The sequence below is a fragment of the Mesitornis unicolor genome, unplaced genomic scaffold, assembly GCF_000695765.1.
Source record: "Mesitornis unicolor isolate BGI_N332 unplaced genomic scaffold, ASM69576v1 scaffold5588, whole genome shotgun sequence".
Lineage (NCBI taxonomy): Eukaryota > Metazoa > Chordata > Aves > Mesitornithiformes > Mesitornithidae > Mesitornis > Mesitornis unicolor.
Window position 1 is genome coordinate 26583 of NW_010201035.1, and position 12382 is coordinate 38964.

Below are 12382 nucleotides of genomic sequence, written 5' to 3' on the forward strand. Positions count from 1 at the left end.
CCTTGTCCCAGTTTAGCTCAGCAGAGCCTGCCAGAAAGTCAGATCCTGAAAATCAAGGTGTGTACTACTGCCGTGCTGATTAGCTATTTGAAATGTGAAAACCTGCCCCTCCTTCACCTTCTGCTTCTGCTATGTTGCTGAAAATCTGGCAGCATGAGAACGCTCTGGGAAGTAACTTTCCTTTTAAAATAGTCAATATTAAAAAAAGAGATTTATTAAGGGCTGTGATTACAATAAGTGCATCTGCTGCTGACAAGTCTCCTACACCACCGTCTGTGTTGCAAGGAATAGCAAAGAGGGGGTAGTAATTTTTTTTATACAACCCTTATGGATTTTTCATGTATTTCCAAATAAGTGTCATCTTCTAGTCTTAGTTGTAGTCAGAGCTTCATATTACAAGGAATAAAGCATAAGCTCGCTCTGTCAACTTGTAGTTTTTATTAAATGAAGCCCTGATGCAATGCAGTGTACTGCGCCAAAGAGCTCTTGCATGTCTGATGGCTGCGAGTGCTGTGAATTTGCAGTAGCCTAGGAATATCCTGGGCTGTCAGGAATTCAGTTGTGGGCGCTACAGTGGCCCAGTCATTAACAAGTTACCACAAGTAGGAAGCCTAAGTCACTGATTTTCACTTAGTGGGAAATTAACTGCTTTCAGGACAGCAAGAAGTACCAAACTGCAACTCCATAGCAGAACCGGGTTCTTAAAGGTGAACCCATTTTTATTTCTTCCACTGTGTTTGCAGTAGAATGTTTCTTGCTTTATTCATGTTGACAACTGAAAAGCCTTGGACCTAATTAAAAGAATTTCCACTAGCACCTTTACTGAACCATTTCATTATGCTGCATTGCACAGATTGCATTTTGAAACATGGTGATAGTTTAAATCTGACCTTTAAACCTGAACTGCCAGAAGTATAAAAATCTTCTTTAAAAACACTCCCAGGGTAGACTGCATGTATATGTGTCTGTTTGGCTAGAAATACTCTTCATATTGAGTGGTCACAGTCTTTATTTTTTCAAGGTATTACTGCTTCTTTAGGTAGTGAACAATGATAATTCTGCTTTGAATCTACTTTAAGTACTAATTTATTCCAGAGTAAATGGGATTTTCTTCTCTTACTTCTTAGTCCCTTTAAATACGCTGTTATCGTTTTCTCTTTTTTAAAAACTATGACATGCTTATTGCAATAGTCCTGACTGAAAGAGTAAAAGTGTGCATATATAAAGTAGATATCCCACAGTATTCGGTTTAGTCTTAGAAGAGAGCAAATGAAAGCATAAGGAATTAGCAAGACACCGATAAATATTCTACTTCTATACCACATAGGGAAGCTGCGATCAGCCTTCTTAACTTCTAGTTTGTTTTAGAATAAATAGATTGTAAGTTCTTTATCTTCACATGAATGTTTAAAGAAAACCACTTGTAAAAATGTTTGAGGTGAATTTGGAAGTTACTCAGAGCTATAGACAATCTATTGCATTTTTAAGAACTTCCTTCAAATGGTTTACATAGGTTAATCAAATACGAAATAAATACACAGTCCATCCCTATGGCATCAGACTCCTTCAGACATGGAGAATTGTACTGTTCAGGTTGGAAAATCTGATGAAGCTTTTACATTTTGAGAATACCAGAGCTCCTTGAGAGACAATATCTCTGTGAACAGGAGTATCCTTATTTTATAAGCATGATAGTTAAGTCTGTTATCGTGTATTATGTTAATATGTGCTTATGGGCTCATTAATGCGTGGATCATTGGCATAAGCCACAAGCCACAGCATTCAGATACATAAACAATGCTGGACACCCTCTTCCTTATTTATCTTATACTAAAAACTGTAATGAAAATCCTTCTACGACAGAAGCTGCAGAAAAGTTAAAGTAGAAGGAAATGTCTTTGCAACTGGTTTGGTAAAAGCAAGTGCCAATACAACATTAGCTTTAAAAGAAGAAAAGGTAGAGCACAGAATGAATTATGTATTTAACACCTCTATAGCAAGACGAGGAGTCAATTTCCCGCCCTTCCCAAATCTCAGACCACGGAAGGAGGGAGTGAGGGATGTCCTTACAGGAAGGACAGAGCTGGCGCACTCAAGAACAGTTGTTCATAAAATCAGGCTGCCATTTGCCACCAAGGCAGGCTGGTAGCAAAACCCCGAGGCAGGAGAAATGCTTCTGGTAGGATGTTACAGATATGGATGAGGCCAGAATAAGCTTTTGTCATGAGCTGGAGGATGGAAGGAAGGTCTTGAAAGTTGATTTGAACATTGGAACCATCAGCTTATATTGTGTGAGGTATTACTCGTACTCTCAGAAAGCACAGTTAATTATATTCTCTACAACAGAATCTGCTTACTCTGTAAATAATATCCGTGAAGCATTTCTTATATAATGTGAAGTATATGGAGCTACCTCAGTGGACCTTTTCAGAATAGCATTTGAAAAGATTTGCTAGTTATTGATAGAATTATTTCTGTTACATTCATAAAATGGATATCTATGGAGTCGTTCCGGTTGTTCTGCAAATCAAAATGACTGGGGATTTCCTGGCTTTCTGCTTTCCTTCTGATATTGTGACTCCTTCCTGTCTTCTACGTAAAGGATCTCATCAAACCTGGGTTTTGCACATGACGTGACTGCATCCTCTAAAAGCACCAGGTGAATTTCTTTCAAGAATCGATGCCCAGATTATTTTTGTATGACGATGCATTCTGTGAGATCTCTCTCAAAAACCTACCTTGTCCTGGTTCTGTCTGCAACACCAAAAAATTGCTACTGACATAGCTATTTGTTAATGATTTAACGTAACCTATACCCGTTGCAGTACAGGCACAGCAAGCTTGATGTTAATCTTTGAAAGGTTTTTTTTTATCTCCTTCCCCAGCTTGTGTTTGGGAAAGAGAAATGCTGTCACTAACAATAATGTAGAGATACACAACCTCACTTCAGTAGTTACTGAGCTCTAAGCACTAGAAAAAAGACATCAAACCAAGTCACAACCTTCCTGTGTGTATCAGAGATTCTGAAGCACAGAGAACTGCAATGGATAATCCTCTAAATTTTTAGCCCTTGGTGTACACTGAAAACAAAAAATCTTTAGGTAACTTGGATTATGGTAGAGTTGGTATTTGCAAAGTTGTGATTGGTAAGCATCTCTGTCAATGGTAATGAGACCGCTAGGGCTGCGTTAGCCTAAGTGCAGCTGTGAATCCTGAGTAATTAAACACCTCCATGGTGGAAGGGAAAGGGCAATGAGGGTTAAGAGAAGAGCTGTCCTGTGCACAGGTGGTTTAGATCTCTTGAGAAATGGGCAGAAAAAAACTTCAGTAGATCCCGATGTTTGGAAGGACAGAATGGTGGTGTTAATTTGAGAGTTAAAAACCTGCAGGTTTTCTTTTCTGGATGGCATTGGGTGTCAGTGGCGATGGCTTGGCAGGAAGGCTGCAGGGCCTCTGTGGGGAGAGGCTGGGGCAGGACTCAGCCAGTTCCAGCTGGTTCTGGCCGGTTCCACAGCAGACCCTGCTGGGCAGGGCTGAGCCCAGGAGCAGAGCTGGCTGTGCCTCCCTAAAAATGTAGGTAAAGCAGAGCAAAACCGGGTGACAGAGGGATGGAAAGTGTGGGGAGAGGGAGAGGCAGAGAGGATCTGGTCAGGACTGAGAGGCTGAGGCTGAGCACCATTGCCCTGTGCCACTCAGGAGGAGGGAGGGAAGGGGGGAAGCTGGGCTTGGGGCAAGGTGAGGGTGGGAAGGTGTTTTGGTTCCTGTCTTTGGTTCTCACTGTCCAACTCGATTTTAATTGGCAATGAATTAAATTAGTTTTCCTAAGTGTAGTCTGTTTTGCCCATGATGTTAATTGGTAAGTGATCTTCCTGCCTTTATCTCAGCCCATGAGCTTTTTCTTCGTGTTTTCTCCCCCAGGGCCTGCTGAGGAGCGGGAGTGAGAGAGCGGCTGGGTGGGTGTCTGGGAACCAGCCAAAGAACCCACTATACTCATAAATAAAAGTCTAATTTTGATACTTTGTATTAAGTCTCTGAAATACAAGGGGATATAGCCTTAACAGACGGAAAAAAACCTTGTATCTGTGCAAACAGTTTTTTCAGACCTACAGAATTTGTTCTTAGCACTGGTGGTGATGGGCGCCTGATGATGCAGAACGATTTCTCTGTTAGTGTGATGTTTGAATTAATTTAGCTGAAATTCTTTCATGGATTCTAATCAAGACTGACACAGGACTTCGTGGACTACCTTTAAAAGAGTATTCAACAGCATGTTAAAGGCGGATTTTAAGTAGGAGGGAAGGTTGAAACGAAGCTTTTATTTTCCTATTAGTTTCTGAACACAATCCAACCATATCTTAGAGAAGCCAAGCAGCTTGAAAAATAATAATTTTAGAACTTAAAAATTCAACTCTGAATTAACAATGTCACTTTTTGTCGTAACTGCTGCATTTTTGATTCAGCTGTGCCCCAACGTGTTAAGCTTCATTTGTGGTATCAGAGTGACCTAGACCTGTTGTGTGCTTTCAGGTTTCTGCCCTGAAGAACAGGTTGAAGAAAGTCTCGACAACCACTGGAGATGGTGTTGCAAGAGCGTTTCTAAAAGCGCAAGCATCTTTCTTTGGGAGCTACAGAAACGCTCTGAAAATCGAACCTGTAAGTAGGAAACTAGTAAACATAAGATGTAAATCTGCAGCTGTGGTGGGGGAAAAGGCTAGCAGAAATTCAAAGCGTGGTGTAGCCTACGTCTACTAAGGTCAGCGTTGGGGCTCTTTGGCTGACTAATACTGAAAACAGTGTTCCAGTCTCCAAAAACGAATGAGGTGCAACAAGCATGATCAGTCACACAGGGAGAAAACTTCTTATGGGAAGGTATGGGTGTTGCTTGTTTCCGAAGAGAGTTAGGAGAGAGCTGATACAAAAGTATAAATCAGTGATCATAGGAGGGTAGTGCAGAGTTGACAATTTTCTCTCACTGCAAAACCTGTGTATCCATTCTATTATTTTTAAAGAAAGTTAAAGATACACTACTTCTTACACAATAAATGCTTCACTGTGAAACAATCCAAACTTATAGAATCATGAAGTTTAAGAGCATAATACAATTAGTAAATAAATTGTGCTTTTAGAGAAATATGGAGAATGCCTGGAGTTGTAACTATCGATGATAAATATGTTCTGTTAGGGAAATTCAGTCTCTTGCTTCTGGTTCAGAGCTATCTGTTTAGCAATGATTAAGTGCCATCTGAGTGGGGGAGGGATTTTTCTGTACTTGATGTTGGGTTTTATTGCTTCTAGTGAGGCATCTGTTCCTGGCTTACTGCAAGTAGCTTCACGAACTTCAGTACAAATCAGTCCAGCCACATTAATGTATTTCCACATGTTTTGTGACACTCTGGTTTTGCTACCACATACTTAGGGAGTTCCTTTTAAAGAGTGTACATTTAGCTGGTAGACAGTTAGAGACAAGGTAAATAGTATGAGGAGTATTCGGGTGTAATTCATGAGATACGTCCCAGAAGTAGAGGCGATGAAAAGTACTAACTGCAGTGATTCACAGAATATTTCCAAAATATTCCATGTTCCCTGTTTCTAAAGCAGGGAAAACTAACATGAGTGGATGTCAAATGCAGTGATAAATATCAGTGTAGTGTTTGCGGGCTCATTTGAACGACCATTGTTTAGACCTATGGCTGCTTAACAAGAAGATCTCTGCAGAGGACAAAATGTACTTTTGTCTTAATACCTTCATCTCTCATCTGCAAGCACTTGGAGGCTGAACAGAAAATTGGTGGTAGCACTGGAGAGCTTGAAAACCACTGGGAGATGCTAAGTTCTGAGTGTAAGTGGAGTGAGAACAAAGGCTTACTGGTTGAGAAAAGGTGGTGTATTTTGCATTATCCTGCTTTATGAGGATTAATAAAGAGATCTGGCATGTAGACAAGTAATAAATCTAATTTTAATAATGACATTAAAGGAAAAAACTAGGAAAAAACTAAAGTTGAACTACGGACATGGTGTTTCTTGAGGTTGAGGATGTTTCAGTAACTGAAGCCTCTTCAGTACTGTAGTTTATCTTGTTATTTTTAAAGCCAGAAGGAAAACACAGCTCAGTGAATTTTAAACAATCCAGTTATCACCATCAAATAAACATAATTCCAACAATTCATATTCAGGGTTCAAAAATGACAAAGTCAGCGTGAGTCCTTCCACATCCTACTGGGGGAATCCATGCGTTGTGTGTGTGGGAAAAACTAAATTGTATTGGTTTGTGTATGTATGTCTGGATGTAAGTGTTGGGCTTTTAAAGCATCTAAGATGAAATAATGGGAGGTATTTAAAACGTTGTCCATGTCAATGACAAAAACAAAAGCAGCGAGGCACGCTGGCTGTAAGCCTCCTTTATCTGAGTTGGGGAGGCACTGACTTCCCGTGTCCGCACAGGCTTCCTTGTTCTCCCATGCTCCTCCCAGTAGTTGCCAGGCAACTCTGGGAATATTGGTGTATGCTTTGCCTCAATGTGTGCATGAGATTAACTAGTTAAGGGGTTTATGAAGAAAAATAAAAATTTAAATTGCTTTTCTGGAAATACCATCTGGTATTTTGAAGGCTGAATGTTAAAGATGAACATTGGAAATGAGTTGACAATGACACACCCCTAGAAACTTTCAAGGGACAGCTAACCTGAGGAAGGAGAAGAAAGTGTTTGGTTTGCTTGTCATTCCATCAGAGAAAACTTGTAAACGTAATTGCACAACTACATCATAAAATCCGATTTTAATAATCAGGGGGTGCAGTTTTTCAGGGCTTGCTTTTCTGAGTCCTTTTATAAATTAAAAATTAATTGCTGATTATACATTTCAGTATGAAGATTTAGGTAAAGAAAATTTGCAAGTGTTTCTTGTGCTGGGCATGTCAGAGTCAAATGACCTGCGTTCTGTTTCCAGTTTTGCCACAGACATCCTGTGAGGCGTTGGACAGGCCACACAACTGCTTTATACTTCACTGCCATTTTGGAATATGCCAACAGTAAATGCAGTTACTGAGAGACTCTTGTTACTGTTAGGAACATCACACTTAAAAACCAATTCAAAACCCTTGGAAAACCTGATCTTAAGAAGACGCAGCACAGCCCCAATCAATAGTATATAATGAGTAAACAATTAGGAAATGTACTCACTAAGTTCATAAAAGCAGATGGGATTGTGATTCAGTAACAAAGTGCCATAACTGGCGATCAGTAAGACACCTTGCCATCTAAAGCCCTGTGTTTCTCTGTTGCGCTGCGCTTCAACCAATCTTCTCTGCTCTCGCATAATTCCATCGTCTCCCCAGCAATTACCTTCATTGTTATTTCCTGTCAGCTGATGAGCTCAGTTCACTGGGTTTGTGGATTATTCACTTCCAGGTGTTCAAAGTGGTCATGATACACATGGCTGATGAGCTCAGTTTACTGGGTTTGTGGATTATTCAGTTCCAGGTGTTCAAAGTGGTCATGATACACATCTTCTCATAGAGATAGGAAGGGGCAGGAGTTTCTCATTGAAGAGTGGAAGAATAATAAAGAGTACACAGCAGCTCTTTGATTGCGCTCCACTGTTACTAGTGTCACAGTTGCAAATAAAATAATTTTGTGGTGTCCGAGACAAAGAGAACAGCAAATGGAAGAAATAGCTTCTAGGAATAGAAGGTACTTTCAAATATTTCTGTTGTGGTTTCTGTCTCTTATCACCTTCACATCATTGCAAATGCGGGGCATAAACCGTACTGAACAGGATGTAGTTCTTTGCATTTGATATCGTGTGACTCAAGAAATCTGTTTATTTGAAATTATTGATAATTAGGAAACAAATCTAAAGAACTAGCAGCTTTTCCTCCTTCCGTGGTTTTTGTCTCATAAGACAACGTAATGTCATAGACCCTCTCATCTGACACGATATGGCTTTTCAGGTGTGAAGATATTTTTCATTACTCTTTGTAGGCCTGGTCACAGACCAGACTTTAAATTCACACCGTTGGACTTCAGCATATGAGGTTATGTGATGTAGGCAGGAACCAGTACACCGACAATGAATGAGGTACTGCTGCTGTAAACTCTCTGGCCTTCAGTAACTAGTACTTTTGCATTGAAAAACATATCCAGATGATACAGTCTGCAAGTCTAATCATAAGATTTGTGTAACAAAATTATGTAAACACAGTTATGTTTCCCACTGTGTATAGGTATCTTCTGTAGTTGTTTTAGCCACATTTTAAGTGTGGAAGAGTATCTGTTACACGGGGTGTATTTACATTCTCCACAAATCTCAGTTGCTATTGAGCTCGGTAAATCACATCAGAAGCAGTGTTTTTATTTGGATGTACAGGTGGAGATTGTTATCTTTATGAATTATTACTTAAATTCTTGACAGTGAAATCAACGTGCACATTTTGTTCACGTGCATCCATTTTTTCTAAATCCCCTGGTTGTTTTTCTGTTTGCAGAGGAAATGCTTTTATAATCTTCTCAATATTTAATTCACAAAATAAGGTCATCTTCAACAGAAGTAGCTGTGTAATTACTACATGCGTTCAGAGGTGGTTTGTAGTGTTTAATAGTTGTGCGAGCATCAGTGAGGGGGAGATGCGGCTCGCGTTCCCTGCACCTCGCTGTGGTTGTGCACTTTCCGCTGCTGACACCTGGTGGTCGCAGACCACGGCGCATGGGGTTTCTCGCACAACCTTTGCTGAGACCCAAACACCCCTACACCTGCAAGTAAAGGTGAGCTCGGTGTGGAGCTGCGTGGTGAGTGTGTGGGGCATGGGACCACACCGTGGACTGGGTTTGCGTTTGGGGTGCAGGTGCAGCCAGCAAAGCCCTGTGTCATGTTGTAAAAATTTCTACATAACCAACATCTTTCCTTCTTTCCTGGGATCATAAATAGATATTGGTACTAACTTGAATGCATTGGGAGTTACTGATAAGTGACTCTCTTCAATGAAGCATCAATTAATTTCTTTCATGTTTATTATTGTGCTGAGATACTGCACAACTGAACTCTTGGAAACTTTACTTTCTGAGTGAATTTATTCTGAATTTTTAACCCTGGGATGTGGGATCACTTTCGAATGAGGTGTAAAAGTTCCTCAGATTTTTTTTTAGGAAATGAGGTGAAACTTTGCAGTTAAAAAGCATTTGTAAAAGGCATACACCTGCATTCTGGACAGGACACAGCTTGGCAAGCATCCATTAAAAACTAAGGTGCTAATTTCTTGTATTTGCTGTAACCTCTTCGCAGAGAATCTGCCTTAGTGGCTGTTACTGGTCTTGGTAGCAGTACAGTGGTGCAGCCACTGAACTGCTGTCTTACATCTACAAAAGTAAATATTTTTTCACTAATCCACTTATACAGTTGCAGTTTTCTACTATGCTAGGGTATTATGTTTAACATCTCATCAATCTTGGTAGAGTTGTTCCTCGTGTGTGCTCTGAATGTGTTCTTTATTATCCAGGGTGCTGTTGCTAACTGTAATGAACTGAGTGTTGATGTTGCTCTGGCATGGTAGATTTGCTGGCCAAGAACTGTGCACGCTGTAAGAAAGCTGTTGCTCTTCAGCTCTGTTAAAATTCATAGCCAGGGACGGTAAAATTAAGATTAGTCCCATAGATACTGAGGTCTCCTACAACAGTGAGAGTTTCAAACTGCTTTAAGAGGGCAGTTTACTTATCCTTTTTAGGTTTTTACACCACTGAGGATTTTTGCTTTACGGATTTGTCAGTAATATACCACGATAACCAGTAACACAAATTGATAACTTTTCTCAGGAAGACGTTAAAGCAGGGATGTGATGGCATGACGTAAGGCCACTGGATTAATTGTTTTATATTAATCTCTTGCCCAGGCTAAAGAGATCTGAGTGGGACAAAAGTCAGAGAAGAAACGCAATGATGCGTGGTGCAGAGTGAAAAAGCAAATGCCAGATGAGTCCAAAAGGAGATTTTGTTGGAATATGTGTGCGGTAACATTAAAAAGTGCACGTTGCATACTGGTGTGTAATTCATTTGAAATGGCTTTGTAGCGTTCGATGCTTTATCTGCTATGAAGTATGATTGTTGCCATGGTGAATTATTTTTTAAGTTATTCAGTGGAAGAGTAAATAGTTGTTTCCAACTCCCAGTAATTGCCACATCCCAGTTACTTCCTCAACACAGCCATCTTTTGTACAGTTTTTTCTCCCCGCATGTGTATTTTGAAAGTATACATTTTAAACAGAGTAGATCCTTCCTTTTCACCAGAGGGTTGATCGGTTTTAGGAGTGTTTGTCTGTGTATAGGGAAAATGAAGAGGGAAGATCACTAATGCTTGTATTGCATGTGTACTGACTTCTTTAAAAACCCCAAAACTGTAGGAGCAACAATGAGCAGAAGCATATGAAACAAAGCACTTTGTTTTACTTGCAGTTTTGTTGTGCTCCATGTGAAGTTGATGCTGATTTAACAGGAATTTTCTACCCCCATCTTTACTTTTTTTGTGTTCAGTTGCTGTTAAGTCTCAAATCCAGCCCTGTATGGACGGTCTGGTAGTGCCTAAATGATGGTAATTGCTCAGTCTCATCCTGATGACTTTACTAACAGATAGGAGTAGACAATGACAGTGGCATTGACAGCGACAGTGTGTAAAACTTAATGTTTGTGTGAGAAAAATGGAGATAAATTGAATTTCTCTATGTTCTAGAACTGCAACTTAAGGCTTTTCTTTCTTAGTGTGAAGATTCTGTGTTTAGTGGCATTCTGAAGACTTTAGTTTTCAACACTTTCACTTAGAAGCTACCTGTAATTCTTGTTATGTTTCACCATTTATGGAAGACATACCACACAGAATTCCAGATCACTGACTGGAAAAGATCTGCTGGGGAAAGACAGTTTTGTTTGTTTGTTTTCTGTGTGGTTCTTGTTTTCACTTCCGTCTCCTTGTTGTGTTTTCTCTCTGAGCGTTACAGTTGCTATAGACAAGTTTCAGCTTTTGCTTAAAAATTGCTCTTTTTCTAACAAGCATTTACTGTTCTTCAGAATGCATTTAATATTCTACATCTAAGTCTGTTGAGATACACATATGTTAATGAAACTGAAAAGGCATTCTCTTTAATCTCTTGTAGCAGTCTGTTATGTAGTAAATAGAATTGTTTTGTAATTTCCAAACTGTTACAAGATACTGCGTTGTATAGTTCTGTATGCCATGCTAGGGGTGGAAAACTAAGACTCTGAAGGAAAGGTAATAAAAAATACTATTTGAGAAAATTTAGCATGACCCTCTGCCGCGTGTGGCATTTCTGCTGGAAAAGATGCTGTCAAACCTGCCTGTCCATCACATGTGTGACAGTAAAAAATCTCAGGAACAACAACAACAATAAAGCCAAAACCAAACAAACTCCCCCCAAACCCAAAACCTAGCATGGGACTGTTTTTGTGCTGCAGTCTAGAAACACTGCCCGGAGTAGGGCATGGTGAGCTCTGCGTCTTGTAGTGCGCTAACAGCAACAGCTGATGGAACAGGCAGTGTCTTCGAGTGTGGTTTTCAAGATGCTGATGCTCACAGGACTGCTCTGAGCTTATGAATATTTACCTCCTTGATGCTGTCATTGAAGTTTGTGTGGTACCTTGCTCTGCTGGAACCTGTGAGCAAGCCGAAGTCTTGTGCTGCGTGGCAGCAGCAGCTTTGCAGGCTCTGTGTGTGTTGCTGGTTCTGCCATCAGCCTGGGCAGGGTCACTGCGCCTTCTGTGGTGGGGCTGCAGAAATAAAAGTAGCTTTGTTCAAAAGCCTCTAAATCTTCCTATTACCAGGGAAGATTGTACAGAGAGGAGCAGCTCTGTCACACTTCAGCTTTACTGTAGCAGGATTTGTACATTCAGCAGATAAATTATTCACCTCTGCCGTTCACACCTGATTCTTTGGTTTTTGTGCTATTTTATACACTTGTTTTTGTTTCTTCTCAATTTGTTTCAAGCCTTTATTTGTGTCTTTTTAGGCCGACTTTTGCCAGCGTTTTTATTGTGTTTTCTCTTGATACTTTACTTATAATTGAGAGTGCACAGCCTCAGCAAGCAGTGAAGCAGTGTGCAAATGCCTCCATGCAGGAAGAGTTGAAGATATTTCCTGAACTAATAAAGCGCAGGGGACTTAGAGCAGAACAATGAAGCAAGTAAACAAACACCAGGCATAAAATAACATGACCAGTGAATTCAGCTTCTGTGTGAGGCACTCAGTGACTGTGTGTTTTTTAAATGAGCTGTGAATAAGTCGCACTTGGTATTAGAAAAAAAAAAAATCCAAAACACCACCACCACCACCCCCTAAAAGACAAAACCACTAAAGCAGCCAAGAGGCTGTTGAGGCAGGGAGGGGAA

General features: G+C 40.2%; 1 protein-coding gene across 1 annotated transcript in view; it reads left to right on the top strand.

Moving 5' to 3' along the window:
* DENND1A (DENN/MADD domain containing 1A) overlaps positions 1–12382 on the top strand; it is a gene marked incomplete at its 5' end in the record, with an annotated part of 93160 nt that overhangs the window by 19161 nt on the left and 61617 nt on the right. Inside the window, one exon of the mRNA XM_010189925.1 lies at positions 4528–4653. Coding sequence (XP_010188227.1) covers positions 4528–4653 — 126 coding nt within the window. The remainder of the gene's footprint in view (positions 1–4527; positions 4654–12382) is intronic.